General features: G+C 37.6%; 2 protein-coding genes across 6 annotated transcripts in view; both read right to left on the reverse strand.

Annotated features, from left to right (window-relative positions):
- Window positions 1-23,455, reverse strand: part of LOC109930562 (epithelial splicing regulatory protein 1) — a 38,104-nt gene extending 14,649 nt beyond the window's left edge. Inside the window, exons 1-7 of one of the 2 annotated variants that reach the window (XM_048595452.1) lie at window positions 23,364-23,455; window positions 22,211-22,321; window positions 16,211-16,343; window positions 12,978-13,020; window positions 11,803-12,104; window positions 9,556-9,774; window positions 8,509-8,695 (exon numbers count right to left, since the gene is read on the reverse strand). In XM_048595452.1, the coding sequence (XP_048451409.1) occupies window positions 8,509-8,695; window positions 9,556-9,774; window positions 11,803-12,104; window positions 12,978-13,020; window positions 16,211-16,343; window positions 22,211-22,314 (988 nt within the window). In that variant the 5' untranslated portion in view covers window positions 22,315-22,321; window positions 23,364-23,455. Of the gene's footprint in view, window positions 1-8,496; window positions 8,696-9,555; window positions 9,775-11,802; window positions 12,105-12,977; window positions 13,021-16,210; window positions 16,344-22,210; window positions 22,322-23,363 lie in introns of those variants that run through there. The other variant, XM_048595453.1, reaches the window with a different exon arrangement.
- virma (vir like m6A methyltransferase associated) overlaps window positions 1-25,487 on the reverse strand; it is a 145,069-nt gene that overhangs the window by 96,334 nt on the left and 23,248 nt on the right. The gene's annotated exons all lie outside the window — the stretch shown is intronic.

Consider the following 25,487-nt stretch of genomic DNA (forward strand, 5'->3'; position numbering starts at 1 on the left):
GGAAACCGTCCCAGTCTAATGAAACTCAGATAAGGTGCATTCTTATCATTGTGCTACTTTGTCAAGGCAACACATCTCAGTACTTGTCGAACAGTCCCCATTCAGACCATTTCAAAATTACGTAAAACATTCTGGGGATTGTCAAGTCACTCCAAATTACACACAAAAAGAAACATCAAATAGAGTCAGTTCATAATTTTGTATGAAGCTAAATTGGAGAATTTAGGTTCTTTTCCTTCAGAATTTCTTTTGTCATCAGAGCCATACTTCATGGATATATAGAGCCATACAGAGAGGGAATTGTATTGAGTGCATATTCCTACTAAATATAGGCAGAAGCCTCTTTGGGAAAGGCCTAAATTTGAAGTTATAGATAACTACTGCTGCCTGTCAACAATGAGGGAATGAGCATGCTGGACAATGGGCTGGGATGTCCATTGGTAAGAAAAATGAAGACTTGTTTGGATGTTATTGAAGTGGTTTGATGGTTAACAGTGGGACACCTGGACAATACATTTTAACTTTGGTCAGAATGCTAGAAGTGCGGGCATGGATTTAATGTAAACACTGTTATGAAGAAGCTTCATACTTAACATAGCTTGGAGGATTTAAGATTTGAAGAATTTTATGTGAAACTTAGTGGACATGCCTGAAGTGGATTCTTTTTAAAAGAGGTCGTTGAAAGTTCACTGTGGACATTAAGATTTATTTTAAACAAGGCTTTCTAGAAATCATTTGATTGGTGTCAACTGTTTGCTTTGCTGAAGACTACTACTGGGCTGTCTAGTTACTGGCTTGGAGAGGTTCTTCTTTAATCTGGTTTAGTTGGAGGGAAACCTGCTATGAACAAACTGAGTTTGAGAAAAGCTTGCTACGACTAAGTTGCCCAGCTGATCTCTCCCATTTCTGAAAAGAAACTCTCATGTCATTTCAGAGTAAAAGCTTTTTGTTTTTTTTAAAAGAGTGATTGAAAGAACATCTGAAGATTGTACTTTCTGAACAAGCTGTGTCTGCAAGACCTTGTGAAATTTGTGATTTGACCACACATGCCAGAAAAGAGCAACATACTCTGGAGCATGATACATTTTATCCTTTTATCCTCAAGAATAACCCATTGGCCGAAGAGTTTTTGTTTTCAAAAAGCCAATCCCTGCAGATAAATCCATTTTTATTTCCTCTTTACCTGAAGTGAGTACGTTTGTATTTTGGAAACATTGATAGGGATAAGAATTTATGCTTACGTATTGCTGACTGTGTATGTTAACCAATTATTGCATCTTTATTGAAGAAGTTTTGTTTTGATATTAAAGATTGAGAAATATGAATGAATGTGGTTGATAGATCTCTTTTGTTGATAGAGATAAGGTAATTAAATTGTGGCTTTGTTACATATGACATTTGAATCAGGAGCAGGATTGGGTCATTTGGTTCTTCGATCCTGCTCTGCTATTCAAAAAGATCATGAATAATCTGATTGTAACCTCAAATCTACATTCCTGCCTACCCCAAAGCCTTTCAAACTCTTGCTTAACAAAACAGAGCTATCTATCGATCTCTGCCTTAAAAATAATCAATGACTCTGCTTCCACCACATTTTCAGGGAGAGAGAGTTCTATAGACTCATGATACTCAGGCAAAATGTAATCACATTTCTGTTTTAAATATGCGATGCCTCATTTTTAATCCTTGACCGCTAGTTTTACATTCTCCAATAGCAGGAAACGTCCTCTCCACACCTACATGGTAAAAATCCTTCAGAATTTTATATATTTCAATCGGGTCATCTCTTATTTTTCTAAGTGGATCCATCCATCCAGTGGATGCAAGCCTAGCCTGTCCAACCTTACATCATAAAGCAACTCGCCCATTCCTGGTAGTAGTCTCATAAACTGTCTTTGAACTGCTTCCAGTGCGTTTATGTCCTTCCTTAAAGAAGGTGACCAATAATATGCATCTAAGTAATTTACAAAAACTGTAAACAGTTGCAGTCACAGCACCGATCCCTGTGGCACATTACTCATTGAATCTTGCCAGCCTGAAGAAGTCCCACTTACACCTACCCTCTGCTACTTATTAGCTAGCCAATCTTCTATCCATGTCAATATACTGTCTTTACACTGTGAGCTTTTATTTGCTGCAATTAATTTTGATATGGCACTTCATCAAATTTCTTGTATAAATCCAAGTACAGTGCATCCACCAGATCCCCTATATCCAGAGGATATATTACTACTTCAAAGAACTCCAATAGATTAGTCAAATTTAAATTGTCTTTCACCAAACCATGTTGACTCTACCTGATTACCTTGAACTTATTTATATGCCCTGTTAAAACTTCTTTAAATATGTGATGCCTATATGCAATGACAAAGATGACTATTTTAAATGTGAAACACTGGGGAGGTGGAAAACAATGCTACATTTGACTCACTGTAGCTAATGACAGAGATATGTTAGTATCATTTAAATGTTGATGATGTTTGAAGATATCTGCACATTTTATCAGAATGCACCAATGTCTTTCAGGTGCATTTTCATAGAATTGTCACTGCGCAAAAGGGAGGACATTTGGCCAGTTATGCCTGTGCTAGATCTTTGAACGATCAGTGAAACCTAGTGCCATCCCTTTGCTTTCTCCCCATTTCCTTGCCCATTCCACCATTCTAGATCATAAATAATTCCAGCTTGATCTTGAGATGCTTAAAGCAATAAATCTCAAATGTTTTGGGTTGAAGGACAACTTTTCATAAAGAAACACCAACTCAACTTTAATAATGGAATTCATAACATGAAATCACTGCATGTGAATGATATATTAGTAATGCTTTTGGGAAAACAGATGATCTTTACTCACAAAGATCATTGGGAAAGTTGCAGTTGGTCTTTCTGTAAAGACTGTCTATCCTCATCAGAAGTACATGGAGAACAAAGCATCCAGAAAAACTAAGGGGATGGGAGAGGAGCAGAGCACTGGGGAAGCACAGCACATAGACAGCAGAATGCCAGAGACAGGACTAAAGGAGAGTGCTGGAGAACAGGCACAGCAGTTTATACCTTCAGTTGCAGTTCACTTGCTGCTGCTTGACTAGGGCATCCTCAGTGATTGCCCGCTTGCATCATGTGAACTGTATCACAGATCCCCTGAGGACCTCTGCAGAACCCAGTCTGAGAACCATTAGTTTAAAGAAATTGATGACCTACTGATGACCAGAATAGTTTTAAATTAAAAAGAAAGGATTTCCTTATAGAGATTTTAAAACCTATTTTATTTAATTTTCTATGTGGAAAATATATTTTAATAATTGGAATAATAATGCCATGCACAGGGCCTTGCATATATCAAATAAGTTTTCTTTATTTCAGAGGAAGCGGGTAGCATACCATACGTCCCAAATGAGCCAATATTGAATAACAGATAGGAGCTCATCTCAAGTGCCGCAAAATAACAATGAAAAAAGTAATGCAAGTAAAGAGTAACAAATCTCCAGAATCAGGTAATTTGCATCCTAGAGTTGTAAAGAATGTTAGGTGAGCCATAGGAGTTGTCCTGATCATAAATCTTTCAAGCTATCTTACTACAAGAAACCATTCCTTGGATTAGAAAATGTCCATGCCATTGAAGGACGGCAAGAGGTTAAAATCAAGATGGTTTTCTTTTTCAGGTACACACATCCGCCACTGTGTGCTGGTATAAGAGGGAGTGAATGTTTAAATTGCTAGATGCAATGACTGTCAAACTTTGTTCTATATGGTATTGAAATTCTTGAGTGTTGTAGGAGCTGCAGTCATTCACACAAGTGAACAGCATTCCATCACTCTCCTGATGTATGTCTTGCAGATGGTAAGCAAGCTTTGGGAAGTCAGGAAGTGTGTTCATGTTGAATTCCTAGCCTGCACTTATAGCCACAGTATTTATATGGCTGGTCAAGTTGAGTTTCCAGCCGCACATAACCACCAGGGTGTTGACAATGGGGGAATTCAGCAATGCTAATGCTATTGAATATCATAGAAATGTGGAAAATAGGAACAGGAGTAGGCTATTTGGTCCATCACTTTGCTATCCAACATAATTGTAACTGATCCTTTATCACAACACCATCCTCCTGCTCTCTCTCCTCACTCTTTAAATCTTTGGCCTCTAGAAATCTATCTATACTTTCAAGTATATCCAGCGATTTTGCCTCAGAAGCCTTCTATGATAGACAATTCCGTAGGTTCACCACTCTCCAATGCAGAAATTTCTCCTTATCTCTGCCGAAAAGGCCTACTATGTATCATGAGACCATGACCCTTCATTCTGGACCCCGCCCCAGCTGGCGGAAATATTATCCATGCTTCCAGTCTGTCCAGCCCTGTTAGAATTTTATACATTTCAATACAAGCCCAGTCAACCCATTCTCCCCTCATATAGAAAGCCTACCATCCCAGCAATGTTTGGCAAACTTTTGCTGCACTCCATATATGGCAGGTATTTCTTTTAGGTAAGGAGACCAATACTGCGCACAATACTCCAGGAGTGATCCCATCAGGGTCCTGTAGAGCTTCGGTAAGATTTCCTTGCTCCTGTGCTCAAACCCTGGTGCAAAGAAGGACTCCATACCATTTTCCTTCCAAACTGCTTGCTGTACCTGCATGTCTCTTTTCAATGACCGGTGTACAAGAACAGCCAGGTACCATTGTACATCAACATTCCCAATCTATCATTTAAAAAATACTCTGCCATTGTTTTCTCCAGCACAGTGGACAACTTCATATGTCCTTCGATTTGCACAATAACCTCTGAAGTGGAACTTCATTTAAAGCTTTCTCAAAGTCCTAAAACAACAAATTTACCGGTAGTCTCTTATCTATTCTGGTATTTCCATCCTCAGAAAACGCCAGTAGTTGGACTTAAAGACCAATGAGAATCCTGTACCTGATGGGTTGCATCATATAATTTTATAGAAAATAGTTAGAGAGATAGCCTGACCCTTACTTAAAGGGGACAGAGACTAAACAAAAAATGATTACTACAGGACAGTTAGCTTAACATCTGTTATTGGAAATATGTTAGAGTCCATTATAAAGGATGTAATAACAAAACTCTTAGAAATACACAAGATAATCAAGGACAGTTGTAATAGAACACAGGGGAAATCTTGCTGAGGAATTTATTAAAGTTCTTCAGGGATATATCAAGCAGAAGAGACAAATGGGAACCAGTAGATATTATATATTTGGATTACAAAAAAGCATTTGATAAGGTACCACATGCACAGCTACCTAATAACAAAAGAGCTCATGGTATTCTGAGTAGTATATTAATATAGATAATGCATTAGTTAACAAATAGAATGAGGATGAGAGATCAGCCAATAATTCGAACAATTGAGTCTGCACAGGTAACAAAGACACATATGTAGAAGAGTTTCAACAGCAGATTAGCCAAGATAGGGAAAAAAGTGTATATTGTTATAGAAGTGCATGTAGGCAAGCTTCCTAATTGTTAGGTAATTACAGATTAATCAGAACATTTTGTTACAGTCCAGTAATACTGAGGCAATAATCGGAGAGAGAAATGGAGTCAGCAGAAAATGTGAAGTAAAGGGTTAACTATACAAATACTTTAATAACGATTCATTAAACACATGTTTAGTAACTGTGTCACTGTGATGTCAGATCACATGGACTGAGACCTCATTGGAGGTACAAACTAAGCTTGATTGTCTGTACTTCTGTACATAGTTTATAGGCAATATTAACTGTTTGTGCTAGTGTGTCCGTTCCTTATATGACTTAAACAGCTAGAAGCTCCTAATATTCTATAGTAAGGGAAGTGAATGCATGATCTGGCCTAAATGTTTAACCAATGAAAGTAATAGCTCTCCCAAATCTAGGTACTGGAAGAACAGATTTAACAAAGGAATCCAGAAAGTTGGTGTAGAGGTGAACAATGGCTCAATGTCTTGAGATAAAGGGGATCAATGAAGAGAACTTTGATCAGAAAGATCTTGGGCCAAGAATATATTTTTTGAGGATTTCCAAGGGTAATGATATGGGAGTGGGATGTGATTGCTAGAAATATTCCATTTAAATAGCAATAATAGAACTAAGTGATTGCACTTCATGAAACTGGAAAATGGAGTAAGAATATTTGAGGAAGCTGGTGTAACCATTATGCCAAAAGATGTGCAGAAGTCAAGGATGACAGGAGACTTAATGCATTACAGCTCATCACCTGTCATTTTAGTTGGAGAAGTTTCTATTCTCAGATTGTCAGAAACCTGATAGAAAGGATCCAAACAAGTAATCAAAAATTTTACACTTCTATCTTTTTGCATTCACTTAATGGTTTTAATTTATTTGAATTCTAACAATCTACATTTATACAGTGCTTTAATGCAATGAAATGTCTCAAGGCACTTCAGGGGAGTATTACAAAACAAATCATAATGGTGAGCCACATAAGGAAATATTGTGTCAGATAACCAAATGCTTGGTCAAAGAAAAGAATTTTAATGATTCCCTGAAAAGGAGGATATCAAGGAAAAGACATAGGAAAGTATTCCAGAAAATGGGGGCCTAGGTAATTAAAAAAAATGGCCACCAACAGTGGAGCAATTTAAGTTAGAGACCAGAATGAGAGGAGCACGGATATCTGAGAGGAGGAGTTTAGAGATTGGGAGGGCAAGGCCACAGAGAGGTTTGAAAACAACGATGAGAATTCTAAAATCAAGACACTGACTGTGAGCAAAAGTCAGCCAATGAGACGAGTTACTGGTTACAACATGGGCAGCTGAGTTTTGAATGATTTCACGTTTACTGAGGATAGAATGTGGAAGATCAGCCAGGAGTGCATCAGAATGGTTGCATGTCAAAATAACAAAGGAATGAATGAAGGTTTCAACAGCAGATAAGCTGAGATGGCAGGACAAAGTCAGGCAATATTATAGAGGTGAAGAGAGGCAGACTTAATACCGGCAAGAATGAAGTCAGAAGTTCATGTCACGTTGTTAAACATGTCACCTACTTTGTGGACAGACTGGTTTAATCTTAGACTGTTGTCAGGAATAGGAATTGAGTTGGTAGCTAGGGAACAAAGTTTGGTGTGAGGATGGAAAACAATAGTTGCAGTCTTCCAAATATTTAATTGGAGGAAATTTCTGCTGACCCAGTAGTAGATATTAGATAATCACTCTCATAATTTAGCAATAATGGATAAATTAAAACAGGTACTGTTGAGGATGGCCAGATATCATCATGATTGATATAAAAACTAATGCTTTTGGATAATGCTGACTAGGGGCATCATGTAACTGAAAAATAGGTATCAACATTAGCAAGCCCATTTGATTGGCAAAGAACACTTTGTAACACTTATGGATGAGTTTAATTGCTGAAATCGCACACGAAATTGCTTAACAGTCCTTAGAACACCTATCTGGGGAGTCTCTCTCACCCATAGCTCCCATTTACACCGACCTTCCTGAACTAAACAAAGACATTTTTACTATTTCACCAAGCAGCTACTACTCAACCTAACCCTCACCGCAATTACTACCTCAGCAGATTGGTTTTGTTCCAAAAAGGAGAACTGCAAAAACCCAGTCAGAAATAAAGGATGTACTAGTTATAGGTTTGCCATGGAATTAAAACATCAGTGTCTGTAAACATAAATTAAGATCAGTCTGGAAGTTCACGTATAACTGTTACAAACATCGCCTATGAACTTAAAGCTCTCTGAGCAATATGAAAAATTTCATTCAAGTAGAACACCCATTTTGCACAAGACTGCTGAATAAAACTCGAGATAATGATAGGGGAGTTGTTTGTGACCAATCTGCAGCACTGATTTTACGTTCACCATTAATTTCTGGCCGTAGGGTACTGATGGCAATATCTTTATTCTGTTATGCTCGTACTGCTGGCATGTTGATACACTATTATAGTACTGTAGTTTCTATATGACACTCAGTGCTGGAAAGGTTAGCCTGTCAAGCACTGTCGCTTCATCTTTGGACTGTACGCCCTGGAAGAGGGAGGATAACATTAAGATCACTTGACAGAGACCAGCTACATTAGTACAATCAGCCATCAAACTAGGGACCTTTTGGTAAATTTAACACCAGCACATTTTTTTTTTTATTTCTGGGAGCTTTTAATGTTTTTTTCATAGAAATAGTTGTTAATCTATTGTTCGATTGTTCAATAAGTCATCATGACTTTTAATGATTGTACTTGAACTTAACATTAATAACCTGATTTGAATTGGCAAGGACAGCATTAAATAGAATATATGCTACATCAAACTCCATGGCAAGCCTAAATGAATAACATTTTCTTAAATTTAGCCAACCGCAACCAAAGGCAGAATAAACTAGTACGAGTCAGACCACTGAAATTCAGAACATAGCACCAAACCTTTTGAATCAAAGGACCCGGAATATAAAGAATCATAAAGCTCCAGCACCTACCAGCAAGCAGAGTAGAGCACCACCAAGCGCTAAGCAAACTTACATGGTAACTTACGTGGCGGTGGGGACAACCCATTTCGACTTAAAATGCCACCCATTAACACAAAGTTCATTTCCTCAGCTGAACACTGGAATACTTCAATATATCTGTCCTTCATCGTTCTTTTGTGACACTTCTGAGAAGTCAGGAATGCTCGCTCTGACGATTTCATTTGGATAAAGGCATCACCTGAAGGACGACCCTAAAAGGTAATTGTGCTTCTGTTAATAAGTCTGGCAAATATCTCCCTTCTCAGAAAGAAATCCCTTCTCTGATATAGCTTTATTAACCATGCTAGAAAAACTAAAGAAATTCAATAAACTCAGACTTAGTTTCCAATCTACTCTTTACTGGGAAGAAAGCTAGTTTTGATGGAAGTTGTTCTTTTCGGATAATTTGTCAGTCTGTACTTTCCATTTCATACTTACTCATTGGGAGACATTTTCCATACAGTGGAATCTTACCTCCTTTAAAGATTTTCAGAACTTGGGACTATAAGTGAGCCTGAACCCTGCTGATACCTACTTATTCATGTGTGTAATCATACTGGAGACAACCAATTGTCTGGTCTGACTCTGACTGACTCATCCATTATTAGACCAATTTGCGGACTTGCCAATTTGTCTTGCCAGCAGCTCAACCAGAGGAGCTGAAAAATGCTACAGGAAAGTGAACATAAGCATTTTTCAAAGTAGAGGAATCCTCTAAAGAAAATGATTTACCAGTCCATCACTATGGCTACTAAAATAGTGAGGCTGTGTTGGCCCCCAGGCTGATGCAGGAAGGCTGCCTCTAGAGACCTGCCAAGCTTCTTCCACAATTTGAGACCTGTTTGCTGCACGAAATTTTCAAAAATTAGCACTTTCCATAACTGAGTAAACCATAATAAACCTATCTAGATAATGAGCATTAGATCATAATTGCAGAAGTAATACTATTATATTACTTGTCATTTTAACTTTGAACGAGTCTCCCTCCTGACATATATCACATCTAACACACTGCTACTAACACACTAAAATTGATGAGAGATTCTCGATAAAATTTGATTTACTTTCTTACCTGCTGATTTAACACCATGTGCACTCCATGAGGTCGTATATCAGAAGTAAATTCACCCAGGAACTGTAGAATGTCCTCAATAGTAGCCGTGTAAGGTAAGCCTCGCAGACGAATACAGTCACGCAGATTAGTAGATGGCACAAATGGCTGGGGGATCATAGGAATGATTGGAGCAGTAGGTATGGGCATGAGAGGAGTGGAAGTATACCTGTTAAAGACCTGTAGAGAATTTAAACATCAAAAAAGGATATCAAGTTTCTAAAGCAAATACCTAAGGAAAATTCCCTGAAATTTCAAATTTTAGAAACTGCTAAAACTAGTTCAGTAACTATTTAGATAACAAGGTGTAGAGCTGGATGAATACAACAGGCCAAGCAGCATCAGAGGAGCAGGAAAGCTGATGTTTCGGGCCTAGACCCTTCTCAGATTCTCCAGCATCTGCAGTTCCTACTATCTCAGTAACTTATTGAATTGGGTTTTGTTGTTCAAATTAAAATATTAAAAATCTACACAAGGAGACCTTTAAGATAAATACATGTCTGAACTGTCTTGTTGAAGTAAAGTGATTCTACATATTTTGTTATGAAATATGAACTATGACAAATGGGCCATTGGCATAACTAGTCTATTCTAAACCTCCCAACATGATCAGCATATCCTTCCATTCCATTCTCCCTCATGAGCTAATTGAGCTGCTCCTTGAATGCATCTATTCTATTCACTTCAGCTACTCTGTGTAGGTTGCCTGCTAATTGAAGAGGCAGGGGCTCTCACCAGGCTGTAATTTCTGCTTGAATGAGGGCAAGAACATGGAATGGGAGGGTGGCAACTGACAACCAAGTCCCTACCCTTGCTTCTGACTGCCCACCTCATCATTATGTTGCGGTACTGCCAATATATAGCAGTGTTGCTTTGGATCTACATTTTCCCCCATGTTAGTTTTATCCTTATGGAAGAGGACACAAGTAGGTAATGCTGTCACTAAATTTGCTTAACATGCTTCTTGTATTTATTCACTACATCGCAATAATGCATTGTACTCCTGAAAATTCAAAGCATTTTTTTTGCAATCCTGGCAAACAGATTTTTTTTATTCATATAGCTGGGGAAGCAGTTGTAGTTTGGTATTGGGGTTAACACTCCACCAGATCATTAATAACAAAGCACTGCTGGGAAAGCCATTACTTGATGCCTGTGCCTCATCATGCTTTACTGAAAACTCAGTGCCAACTATAGTGGGTTTTTAAATTCGATTCTCTTTCCTTTATATTACTTTTGCATGGAAAGAGAGATCAAAATTAACGTGAACTGAGTCTGGATTGAAACCAGAGGCAGGTTTATATTTTTGGTTTCCAACCACCAACATAGTCTCCCAACTGTTCTTCATGCTTTTGTAAAATTCCTGGGGTAATATCAGTTATTTCGTATTTTGGATACATGGCCATCCTGTATGTATAAAATTTGAATAGTCAGACCAAGAAATTCAAGCTGAAGGATCCGCCATATTCTGTGACATGTCCATTGCTTGTGCAGATCAGGGAGTCCAACTTCTATTTTAGGCCCATTTCTGAAATTTGTTGATGCATGATCATGGTGTGATTAGTTTTCTCAGGCAGAGCATCAAAACTATTAGCGAAGAGGTCATTAAACTTTACCTGAAAAGGAACCTTAGGTTTTTGCAATTGTATCACTCTTTGTTACTCAGTTCATTTTAAATGGGCTAGTGTTACAAACAGGCAAACTAAGCCACAATACAGCACCATATCTCCTAACTATAGAATTGGCCTGATGGATCTCAATTTTCCCAATCCTGTATTCACTGCACTACACAGCATTCATGAAACCACATGTGCATTGTTGTATCTGAGTATGACCATTTGCAAAAATATATACAAACAACATGAATGACATTCTCTTTTGTGCCATCTAATGAAATCAGGAAGACAGAAAAGAACATGAACAGGCAAATGATTTTGAAGAAATATCAAAATAGAGCATGTGACTATCCAAGACTTCTAGTTGCACTTCACTTTGGTGCTTCAAGTAACAGCAAAGCTGTGAGCAGATCTGAAGTTTAACACACCACCTTTATTGATGGAGTTTACTAAACGAGACTGACCAGTTCAAAGACAATGATTGGTAATGAAAAAGAGAAAGCTGGAAAAGGGTGCCGTCAGGATATTTTCAATCCTCCATTTCATGAATTGAATTAATTGACGCGAACCTAAAAAGTATGACACGACTAACCTGTTGTACTTCAGCTGCTGTACTCCTGAACAGTTCAATGTACCGCTTGCCCAAGATATCCTTGTGTTTCTTGAGAGCATTTTGGGCATACTCCTCACAGGCAAACAATACAAAAGCATCACCCGTTGGTCTCTCATCAGGATATTTGACGAAAAGGATTCCCTCTTTACCACCTGTTATTGGGCAGTTTGATCCGAAAAATGTCAAGACTTCTTCTGCTGTGGCTGTGAATGGAAGACCACGCATACGAATAATAACCTGATTTTCTTTCGATAAGAACTGTGCGACTTCATTGGAGGTACCTGAAAAGATTCAAAGTGACTGTAAGTGGCTAATAGAAGAAAATAATACACATACATTCACATAGAGCATATCATATGAAGGTCTAATTATAAGTTAACAGTACAGCAAAAATTAGCCAAACAAATGATTTGAACCATAGGTTCTGAAGCAATTATTTTGGTACATGTCTATAGTTGGGGCATTTTTCACACTTTCAGAATACATAGTTTTTTCAAGTTTGAAATCTTCTACTTTGAGTTTATTCTGGGTCAATAGATCAGTGACTGGTTGCCAGTCTACACCACAGTCTCGACGTGCACAAACAACGACAAATTCGGGATCATAATTTATCAAGATGTCCTGACTACTTTGTTGTTGGGCAATCGCTTTAGGGACATGAAGGGAGAAAATTAAAAATGGCAGATTCCTGTAGAACTGTACCCTTGTCAGCTTCATCAGGAGGTAGGGAAAAGTACAGGATGATAAAGAAGGAAATATAGCAGTCGATGGTTTATGAAAATCAAACAACTGATTGACTTAGTACCAATTATTCTCCTAGTTAAACCCTAAAGTCTGTTTGCTTTTGTTTTGACAGTTGGTAGCTTGGCAAATCCAAATAACCTGATTGAAATTCAAACCAGAAATGCCCATCCAGATTTCATTAGCAAACGTAGTTTTCCATATATTTTGATTCTTTGCCATTCAGTATTAAATTTCTGCATTTGAATACTGAATTTGCGCATCAGATTATCTTGATTATACAGCTGTCAACTTTTCCCTCCATGTTATCAGTTTATTATGTTAAATTTGATCCATAAAGCGTGTATTTCTATTTTCTTGGATTGCAAAGTAACATCAAAGTACAAGAAACACATGCTCCGAAAGTTTTTTACCTCCTGCAATTTTCAGAAAATCTTCCCCTGTTGCCTTGTATACCTGGAGAAGATTTAACAATGAGAATATTGTGCAAATTTGCTGTTGTGTTTTCAGTATACACTTCAAAAGCACTTCATTGGCTGTAAAGTGCTTTGGAATGCCCAGAAATTGTAAAAGGCACTTTTCAAATGCAAGTTTTTTTCTATCATTGACACATAAATGTTTTATAAATATTCAATTTTAAAGGGCAAGTTGTCACATGAAATTCACTCTATTTGTGGCATTCAAAATATATTAAACACAAAATAAAAGAACAAAAATGGTGCATGGTATTGCATTATCGCTTTGAAGTGATGCCCCTTTAATGAAGGAATGAAGTACCCAAATTTCATCACATGACCACAGACTGTCTGCATCAGAGCACTCAAAGCGCAGGTTATATCTGGAAATTACTCTGTGCTCTATATATTAGTTTAGCTATTATATATATGAGTTTAGCTGTAAGTTAACATAGTCAATATCTTAAATGGAATTCTGAAGAAGGGTCTAGGCCCGAAACGTCAGCTTTCCCGCTCCTCTGATGCTGCTTGGCCTGCTGTGTTCATCCAGCTCTACACCTTGTTATCGCCATACACCTAATCTGTGTTGCACTCAGATAATATAAGAAAATTACATATGCTACAGCAATGTGAGAGACAGATAACTTAGGTAGAAAGATAAGTGAAAAGACCATTTACAACTCTTTTTAACCCCAAGGTGTAAAATATTGAAAAGCAGAAAAAATAGACTGCACAATCCAGTTGATTTTCAAAAATTATGATAACTGGCCCATCTTACTTTTTATATTCTGAACCCCTTGCAGCATCCAATATTTCTGAAATAATACCTGTACTTTGGCCTCCACTGTTTCCTCTAATCTAATTGAATGATCGAGCGGGCCGAATTGACTCCTACTGCTCCTAATTGGGACGTTCATTGTATTAATTTGTATTAAATAGTGAAATGAACTACTTTAAAAAATAATTAGCATTTGTTTAGAGTAAAACTGAGAAATAGTCATTTCTAAGGGGGCACATCTTGTGCAATCTATACAACTAATGATTTAAGTGAAGTTTGACAATGCTGTATAAGTAATCAGAATCACCAGGGCAACATCTCTACCAATTGGCATCAATTTGCCAACCAATTGCCAACCAAACAGCACTCTCGTCTCAAGCAATATAAGTGTCGTTTACCCTTTACATTGGTATTGCTTGAGGTTGTCCTAATGAGTGCAAAACAAAAAGCTTCAAAATATGACTCTTTTCAGTAACACTTACATTCTGGAAGTCCATTCTGCATGTCGATCATTATATGAAAAATGACTTCTTGATATCAGTATTAGAATTATACTGATTACTCTAAATTTGTTTCTTCTATGCCCATATGTCTCCAAGGTCTTTAATTTGACACTTGCTGTTTGTGCTGAAAAAAATCTCTATTTTTCTATTATGTTTTCGGTGACAGAATCAGAACACTATACTATATCTTGATCCTATCTTCTACAAAATGCATTCTAATCTTTTGGTTATAAATATTTTTAAATATTGTGACATGTTATGACACATCCCTGGAGCAGGTGGGACTTGAACCCAGGCCTTCTGCCACGACCACTGCACCACTTGGGCCTTATTATATGGCTATATAGTTCAGCTTTCCATGTCCTGTCTGTACAAATAACCCCAAGCTTTCGATTGCCTGCCATTTCAATGCACCATTGTGCTCCCTGGCCAACATCACTGTCTTGGCCTTGCTACAGTGCTCCAATGAAGCTCAGCACAAGCTGGAATAGCAATATCTCATTTTCCACTTAGGAACCCTGAAACCTTCATGAGTCGATATAGAGTTCAATAATTTTAGGGCCTGAGCACCATCTCCCATGTTCTTATCCAACCACACCAGCCCTCGTCATCACATGTACTTCTACCAAAAATAACCTATTATTGTTCATAGAATCCCTACAGTGTGGAAACAGGCCCTTCAGCCCAACAAATTCACACCGACCCACAGAGCATCCCACCCAGACCCATCCCCATATAACCCACCTAATCTACACATCCCTAACACTACGGGCAATTTAGCATGGCCGATCCACCTAACCTGTACATCTTTGGACTGTGGGAAGAAACTAGAGCACCCGCAGGAAACCAATGCAGACATGGGGAGAATGTACAAACTCCACACTGTCGACTGAGGGTGGAATCGAACCCGGGTCCCCATCTCTGTGAGACAGCAGTGCTAACGACTGAGCCACCATGCCTATTGTTAGCCACTAACAGATTTATTGAAGGCAAATTATATTTGACTAACTTCAGCGAATTCACTGATGAAGTAAAAGAAACTTTTGGCCAAGGTACTACACTATATAAATAACCATTTCTCAGTGCTGAATGTAAGTGTTACTGAAAAGAGTCATATTTTGAAGCTTTTTGTTTTGCACTCATTAGGACAACCTCAAGCAATGCCGATGTAAAGGGTAAATGACATTTATATTGCTTGAGATGAGAGTGCTGTTTGGTTGGCAATTGGTTGGCAAATTGATGCCAATTGGTAGAGATGTTGCCCTGATGATTCTGATTACTTGTACAGCATTGTCAAACTTCACTTAAATCATTAGTTGTATAGATTGCACAAGATGTGCCCCCTTAGAAATGACTATTTCTCAGTTTTACTCTAAATAAATGCTAATTATTTTTTAAAGTAGTTCATTTCACTATTTAATACAAATTAGTACAATGAACGTCCCAATTACGAGCAGTAGGAGTCAATTCAGCCCGCTTCATCATTCAATTAGATCTTGCCTGATAGGAGTATGAACTAAACTCGGTGCTCCCACATATCTCTGGTGGCCATTCACTCTTTCGTTAGTCATGAATGTATCTATTTCTGTAAATGTGAATGTTTCATAGCTCAAATATTGTAAAGCTTTCAGCATTATTCATGCAGAATCAGTTTGTGCTAAATTAAATATTCCTCATAACTGTAAACATTGATTAAGAGGATCAATAAATGGAAACTACCGATTTTGAAATTTATCAACTGTAAACGTAACAGAAAGATACATTGAAAATGTCACGCTCACAAATGACAGTGCAGGAAAATGTTGAGAAATGTCATAGAGGTTTAACTGCGTATGATATATAAACGTACAGGTTACAGATTATCCATGACTCAGCAATCCTCAAGGATTCAAGGAATTCATGATAGATACCTCAATATATCTGTTTCCCATATGATGCTTGTGTCTTTGCAGGGCCAGGTCTCTGTGTTCACCGTTAATGAATCTTACAAGAGCTTCTCCATTTCGTCTTCCCTGTGAATTTAGGCACAATGCGACACCACCCCTTTAAATAAGCATTGGAACACTCATAACTAAGGGCTGAAAAATATTACTCAGACAAACACATTGACAGAAAATGAAATGAATACATCTTCTCCCAAAAAAGTAATATAACTGATTAAGCATAAATTTTAATCTGAATAAAAGAATTTCAAGGTGATAACAATCACTATCCTTAAAGTACCAGTCATTTCCTCAAACAAATACTCTTCAGAAGCAGCACAGCATTTAATGTAACATTGTTATTCATATATCACCCTCAAAATAAAACACCACTGGAAACTATATCTAAAGCAGTACAAAGATCATAAAAAACACTTAAAAGCTAAATTCAGTTCAAGACCTTGCCAAAGAGTATTTTTTGTGAACTTATGGAATTTAAAGTGAATGTAAACAATATAATTCTATATGGAGGACATTAGGCATTTCCAGTGAATTAGTAGACAGTTATCCAACAGATCACTCCAGAAGAGATCGACAACTGCAAGAACTAAATTCAAGAAACTTATCTTTGTCATCCAAACATTGATTACTTTAGTTTTATTGCAGTTACCTATTTGTAATAATGATGAATTGTTATTTACTATCATTTTTTAAAAAGTTTTTTTTTTACTTTTTTCTTTACTTAATCATTTTAATTTTAATAAGTTGTATTTTTGGTGTGTATGGGTGATCGCCAAAGATGCCATATCTTGAGTTACACACAGTCTGTCAAATTAGGATTCAAGGAGTACCACTGGTAATGTAAAATTCAAGTTGTAATAGTTTTGTAAATCTTTAGTGAATTATAGAAAAAACCTAGTGTCCATTTTAATCTTGATATTTGCAGCAGTTGCATGTCAACAAAAGTGCCAAAACCAAGAGGTTACTTCATCCGAAATATATAATTTTCCACATTTTTGTTTTGAGCTAATAAGCTGAAAATAAACAGCAAATGCAGATGAAACAAAGTATAATGTAAGGTTCTTCAATGGCTTTGCTATAAGTTCACAATCCAGTATGGAAGCAAGCCATACATACATAAGGTCCCAGGTTTGACCTTTAGTCCGCACTGAGGCTTAGTATATGTAGCCAGGACACTGATAGAGGCAATTCAGCACCTCAAAGTTAGCAGTTGGATGGGACAGCAGCTGAAGGTGGAGAACATCAACTAAACTTGCTTTATCTGATGTAAAAGCCAGGTTACAGTGGAGGATTACAAGCACATTGCCAGGGATGAGAGATTGAAGTTTCAAAGTTAGGACTATTATCCTGGGAGCAGAGAATATTAACAAACAATGGGAATGAAGAACTTCTCGGGGCTATGGACAAGAAGCGGAGATGTGAAACTAAGCACTAATCTTTTTAAAAATGTCAGCAGACACAACAGGTTGATAGGTTTCTTCTACACTGTGAGGTTCTATGAGTCTATGATCATTGTCCAATGATTTTCATGGAAAATGCCCTGAAGCACACGCTGGGGGAAGAGGGTGTAGGTAGGAAGTTGGTTTTATGGTCGTGAAGTTTGATTATTCTCAGATGTCCAGGTACACATAAGAGGAGTAGCAATGTTAGCAAGTTGCTGAAGAGTACTCAGCTCTCGCGAAATCATACCCAGCATGAGTCTTTAGTACAGAAAGGAAAATATTGTAAAATAAAGTAGCATAAAGATATATAAGGCTAAACACAGATTTTGTAGACTTAGCTGGGCACAGCAAAGTGTTTCAAGAAGGCAGCTCATTCCCATCTTCCTCAAGATAACTAGGGATAGGCAAAAAATGCTGGCTGAGCCAACAATACCGAACAGCAAAATGAATAACACAATATCTGTAATGACTGCAACTGCTTACAGAATCTTCAACGAATAGAATCCATGGATTCTAATATAAGAATTCAGTATCTCATTGGTTCTTGTTAAATTTAGATAAAGAATTTGACCTTTGATTGATTTAATTTGGGCAAGATGTAGAAAATTGATATAGTTTATGCCTAGAGGAACTGTAACCAAATATATCATCCTTTATCTAAAAATTTTATTTGAATAATTCTAACTAGAATTAAGAGACATACATGAGCTGCAAACTGCAATACTTGAATCAAGGAGCAACAATAGAATGTGTGGCCTGGAGGCCTATGTTTGCAGGAAACACCACCAGCTGCCTCAATGCACACTAAGGGATTTCTAAGCTTGAGGTGCAATTGGATCCGCTGCACAGCATTTAATCAGTGAAAAGTTTCCTGGATCAAAGGCTGCAGGAAGTAGTCAGCCTCCAGATACAAAAACAAAGTTGCTGGAAAAGCTCAGCAGGTCTGACAGCATCTGTGACGAAAAAATCAGAGTTAACGTTAAGGGTTCAAAGTTGTAAGTAAGTGGGAACCACAAAGGAGAGGAAGAGGATGACAGCAAACAAATGATTTGGAAACATGCTATTCCTCAACCAGTATTCAGCATTGCACACCATTAATGGAAACAAAATTTTAAGGTGTCGGGTCCTGTGAGACAAAAGCAGGTATGCGGTGGTAATTTGATATTCCAGTGGTCAGCCGGGCAGTTGTGGATCTTGTTTTTTTTTAAAAAATGTATTCATGGAATGTGGGCATTGTTAACTAGGCCAGCGTTTGTTATCCATCCCCAAGTGCCTTAGAGAAGTTGATGATGTGCTGTTTCTTCAACAATTGCAACACATCCTTGGGGTGTACATTTAAGTACAGTGCTGTGAGGGAGTTTCAGGATTTTGAGCTATTGACAGCAAAGGAAAGGTTCCACGTGAAGAAAATTGTGGTTTAGATAGGAACCTGCAGGTGGTAGTGTTCCCATACCATCTCCAGCCCTTTTTCTTCTAGCTGGTAGAAGGTGCTGTCGGAAGAGCCTTGGTGAATCACTGCAATGCATATTGAGGATGATGCACACTGTTGCCACTGTGTATCAGTGGTGAAGTGAACAAATATTGAAGGCAGCAAATGGGATAGCTAGCAGCATTATCTTAAATGGTATTAACCTTCTTGCATTGATGCTGGCAAGTGGAGAGTATTCCATCACACTCCTGACTTGTACCTTGTAGGTGGTACTTATAACGGAGACCTATCTCATAAAGAAAAGGATGACTGGATGGTTAATATCCATAAGTATCAGCAAAGATAGGGAAATAAAATATTGCACAGCTTGAAAGGGAGGATGAGGAGTGAAAGACTCTACTTAGAAGCAAAAGACAAGAAAGGAGTGAATATGCTACTCACTGTATCATACTGACAACCAAATAATGTGAAGGATGTAGAAGAGCAGATCTACAATTCTACCAAGACATCCAAGATCTTTAGAGCCACAATAATGTGAGTTAAATTACTTCTAATTGAACTTTAGCTTTAGCTGTCTCCAATATTGACTAGATCGGTGATTATATTAAGGATGGGAGAGGGAGATATTTCAAAGGTGTGTTCAGGCGTATTTTCTTGATCAGTCTGTTTCACACCCATTTAAGAAGGTATGACAGAAATCTTGGAGGGTTGTGGTGCTGGAGAAGAAATGAAAGAATAGAAGGATTTGAAAAGAAGGATAAGAATTTTAAAATCAAGATGTTGCTTGACAGGGTGCTAACATAAGTAGGGGAACAGAAATATGAAATGAATTTGCTGAGGGCTCCGGCATGAACAGTACAGTTTCAGATTACCTCAAATTTATGGAGGATATAGGAAGAGTCAAGTCAGCGGAGGCTAGGTCATTGAATTTATTCAAGGCAGAAAAATTGATTTTTTGATAGACAAGGAGTCAATGGTATGGGGGTCAGGCATCAAAGTTGAATTGACACCACAACCAGATTAGCCATAATCGTAATGGCAGAGCAGGTTCACAGGACCAAATGGCTTATTTTGGCTCTTGAGTTCTGTTTTTCAATGAATCTAGGTATGAGGAAAGACAAGGGTTGGACGGATGTCAGTGAACTGACAGACGAAGAATGTGCCTAGCCTGCAATAATTAAGTGCTGTGGATGGTTAAAATTAATGCAAAGTGGGACTTCCACCCCTCAATGGAGAGAAGGCCTCATCATCTGGAGCTACCAGACATTTCCAATGGGCTCCTGGTCAAGGAATACATTGATTGCCCAAAATCCCATTCTGGGCACTGCTGAGACTCCAGGTAGGTCCCCATAGATGCCAGATGCTGGTCAATCAAGGGCTTTAGGCAAGTGTTGATGGGGGTGGGGTGTGTGACCTAAAGGAGGGAGCTATGGGTGGCCGAAGGAAGTGTTCTTGTTAATAGTTAATAACGTTTTTCTTCTGCATAGGCCTCCAAAGTCATCGACATTCACAACCAGAATCAACCCTGCGAATGACATCAGCATGCCAAACACCGTACACGAACACTCTAGCTGCACGCACACATGCACATGGCTGCATAGCTCATGGGCAACTTTGGTACCATGGTAGGTTTAAAGAAGAGTACACTTCAAAAGATGTATCCCTTCCTTCATGCTTTTTTCAAAAGCTTTTTTAAGAAATGGGTCGCCTGCTCCAAACATACTTTGGCAATAAACAAGGTTATATTAGGGTCAACTGTGCTATTAACATGCTGAATTGACCTTCAATTATTTATTTACATATGGTCGGTGGGCTGCTGATCTCAGTTCCTGCCCAGCCTCAGTATTAGTGGAGGAGCTCATGGGTAGGAAGGTGACGGGCTAGCCGTCTGACCTATTTTACTTCTTCCCACACCCTCCCCCACTGAAAATACACTTGGTGAGAGCACATAAATCCATGCCTTTTGGTCAATAGTCTAAGCCCCTGCATAACTAGTCCATTAACAAAAATCTATATACAATCATGCAGCCGAACCTAAATAAAAATATTAATTCAGCCCAGGTAGAATTTGGGTCCAAGTCTCAGCATCACACATTCAGAAAAATTGAAGGCTTTAGAGACGCAAAGAGATTTTCTCGAATGGTTCCAAGAATGACAAATTCTAGTTACATGGTTAGAATGGAGAAGATGGGTTTTTTTGTCTTTAGACTGGGGAAGGCAAAGAGGAACTGTGAGAGTGGTATTTCAAATCATATACTGTTTACCAAGTAAATAAAGAGAAACTTTGCTTTAAAGTCAAACCCTGCTAAAATCAAATTAAACATATTTAATAAGTGATTAATTAAAGAAGCAGGGATGACTCAAGGATTTTTAAAAATGTACTGATAGGGTAGTGCGTACACGTTCCCTTCATGAGGGAATTGCATTGAAGGAAAAAAATGTGTCTGGTCATGAGAAAGAGGGAGTGACATTAATTAGATTCAAGAGCTAATGAGGACTTGAATAGTCTTATTTTGTACTGTACTATTCCATGATTTTTAACTCAAAGGAATGATGGGAGAAAGAGATTAAACAAACTGGAATTTATATAGAGTTGCATCACAATTTTTAAAAAAGGACTAAATCCAGATTTCAACTATGTCATTGCACAGAGGTGCAGAGCAGGGATTGGGAATATTCATTTGATAGCAGAAATGTAAAATGCAAAGACTAAACTCCAATGTTCTCAATTCATTTACAATTAATCACAAGGCCAGGACAGACCTTTGCAATCTCTCTATTTGACTTGTATCCAAAAGATTCTTTTCTCACATTGTCAATTTCTTTTGCTGAAAAGCGTTCAACTAAAATTTATGCACTTGACATTGGTGGGGTGGAAACAGGTTAAGAGGACATGCTCTCTTAACAAGGAAGGAGATAAAATTTGACATGCAGAGACAGAAGAAAAGAAAAAGATGACCAACCTGAACAAGATGACAATTACATTTAAAAAAATATATATATATATACGTATATAGAACCAGAGGATAATTGTTTGGAAAGTAGTATTACTGTACCATTATTACAACTTCTTTTGTTGTTTTGTTAAATACTAACTTGGTTATGTTCAGACCCCTGAAGAATCGAGCAATATCTTGGTCAGATGACTGCCAGGGTAACCCCCTTGCTCTGACTACTGTATTGTCATCAATGATCTCCATCTTGCTGCTGTCAGTAAGATAAGAAAATAAATATTTGTAAATTTTAAAAATCCAAGAAATATTTCGTAAGTCTTAAATTGCAAACAACCACTACTCAGTTAATGTTGCATACTCAAAATTAGCCAAATTGTAATAAAAACAGAAAATGTTGGAAATACCCAGGTCAAGCAGCATCCATGGTGACAAAGATATTAACATTTCAACAATTTCTTGTGTCATAGAAATAGAGGTCGTTGAGTATTTCTGGTACTGTTTTGTTTTTACTTCATAAGTCTAGCATTTCGATATCTTGCTTTAGTATTAATGCTCGGACTGAGTCAGAAAGAGATTATACAACAGCTAAGTTACTTTGATATTGAAAATAGCATTTTATCATGAAGAAATATTAAATAATCTGGACTGGATATTACAAATGAAGTTGACAGCTGCTATTTTTTTTCGATTCTTAAAAAAAAACTGAGGAAATAATTCCATGAGCCAAATTCATGAATTCTTATTGGTTGCTAAGAGGAAAATCTGTTTTCATCTCGAAGTTGAGTTTTCATGTATTGATATAAAAAGATTTCACACTTCTGTAAGAAAAAGCTCTCTTTATTTAATTGAAGCTTGTTTAATTCATTTAAAATGAACAGTGACAAGTCTTAATTAAAATGGCTAAGCATTTTACAATATATACTCTATTCTAATATTCAAAGTATAATTGGAGGTATGTGTCAAATTAAGAGATAATCATTTTTCTTTCCTCAACAAGAGCAAGGAGCAATTTACACGCAGTGATCATACTAGTCAGCATTTACACAGTAGGCATTTACATTTGATCGACACACTTAAATACATCTTATCACTTATTCAAATAATTGTAAAGAAAATCATTAAGATGCACAGACATTACATGTTAAACAAATTAACCAGGACAGCTTGCAGATAGAAAATTATCTCAAGGCTTTTTATAGAGGTGCAAGGAAAAACAGATACTGAGCAAAAGAAAGTGAAAATAAAAAAAACAACAAAAAGCTTGACCAGAGGTGCATTTATAAAAAACGTCTTACAGTAAGTGGATGAGATGGAGAAGTGGAGGCGTTTGGAGAGAGAATTCTAAAATATGGTGGTATCAGTGCAAGTGCCGTTGAGCATTTTGATAGTACCTCAATAGTTGGCAGTGTTATCAGCATTCCCTTTATCTGTAGGAATAGGGAAGAATCAAGCTCAATTCAAATAAGCCAGCCTGCTCTGTGGAAGACAGGTCTCTGATAACTGAGGTGAAGGGATGGAAATCTCACAGAAGATTAGATTGGAGCAAGAAGAATTTTCAAGGAGAAGAATTTGTAGGCTTTAGGAGATTGAAGTGCTTGGAAGAGATGAAGTGTCTGGAAGAGAAAATTAAAAACAAGGATAAGAATTTAAAATTGGAGGCAGTGGAGAAGGAACTAAGGTTAAAAGGACGGAAGGAAGCTTGCATTTATAATTGCACTTTTCATAACCAGATTGTTCGAAGGACTTTGCAGCTAATGGAAGTATTTATTAAAACGGTAAACATTATTATACTGTAGGAAACTGTATTATACCCACAAATAGCAGTGTAAAACTGATCAGATAAAGTTTTTTTGTGTTGCCAATTGGCTAAAACATTGGGGATAACTCCATTGCTCATCTTTGAAATAATGACATGGGAGTGGAGGCAGATGGAGCCTTAATTCAAATTCTTATCCAAATGTGGCACCTCCAAAAGCATCAGCTTTTTAAAAAACACTCAAACTTTAGAATGGGACTTGAACCTAAAGTTTTGTGAGCGACTTTGGAACAGGATATGAATACAGGAAGTGTGACAGGTATACAGCACAGAAAAAGACCCTTCGGTCCAACTCGTTCATGCTGACCAGATATCCTACATAAATCTAATTCCATATGCCAACATTTTGCCCATATACCTCTAAACTCTTCTTATTCATATACCCATCCAGCTGCCTTTTAAATGTAATCGTACCAGCCTCCACCACTTCCTCTGGCAACTCATTCCATACACGCACTGTCCTCTGCATGAAAAAGTTGCCCATCAGGTCCCTTTCATATCTTTCCCCTGTCACCTAAGATCTATGTCCTCTAGTTTTGGACTCCCCCACCCCAGGAAAAAGACCTTGTCTATTTACCCTATTCATGCCCCTCATGATTTTAGGTACTGAAACCAAACAACAGAGACAATAGCTGTGAAGGTTCATTGCGGGGTCAGACAGCTTTCTTACTCCGTTGATTTAATTCCACCATATGGTCACTGCCTTTGTCTCCCTTCCTCCTTTTTTAAAGTGCCGTTGTTTTGATCTCTTCCCAATATTCCAAAACAATGTAACAGCTTATAAACCAGTAATTACTGCTCCTAGAATTTGAGGAAATCAGTTCCAACACTGAAAATACCTCAAAAAAAAAAAGGAGCAGCTCTTACAGCCATAATTTTAGGTTTGAATGAGCTCAAATGTTTGAAGGCTGCAAAATGGGAAGGCAGTACAAAGACAATTATGAATCCAGATTTGATCACATTAAAGCAGGAATAAACATTTCAGTAACAAATATTTAATAGTGTATGCAGGCAAAGTTAGTTAGGTGTAAGTGGGCAGTCATTATGATGGTGAGAATAAGGGATCAAAAATTTAGCTAAGGGGTGAATATGTTGAAATTGTCAAATGCCTGGTTAAACCAGAAACAGGTTAGGAAGGGAGTTTGTGGCAATGATATGGAATTTGTAGAGGAGCTAAAGACAATAGTTGAAGATAATTATTTGTAGGTGGAATCAAAGCCTGGAATCAAAATTACAATCTTCTTGTGCAATGGCAAACAGATGCCACTTGACAGTATAATACAGTGACAATGTTTTAAATTTACTTCACAGTATGGATTCGTGCATTCTACTTTGGACTCAAAATGCCCATAAAGCAAATTTCCAATCTTCCATCGAGGGAATGGTGGAGTTCATTTTCAATGCTTCCCCAAGAGAAGGGAAGGAAATGAAACATAACAAAAGGCATGTCAGTAACAGGTCAGTTTAACCATGTCCTCAGAGCAGCACAGACATCTTCTTTGTCTCTGCTGTAATGTGCACATGGTGGTAAGTGGTAAGAACAGGGATAGAATCAACTCTACTCAAACTCCTTCACTAGTCTGTGTACAGTAAAATATAAATT

The sequence above is a fragment of the Rhincodon typus genome, chromosome 4, assembly GCF_021869965.1.
Source record: "Rhincodon typus isolate 14 chromosome 4, sRhiTyp1.1, whole genome shotgun sequence".
Lineage (NCBI taxonomy): Eukaryota > Metazoa > Chordata > Chondrichthyes > Orectolobiformes > Rhincodontidae > Rhincodon > Rhincodon typus.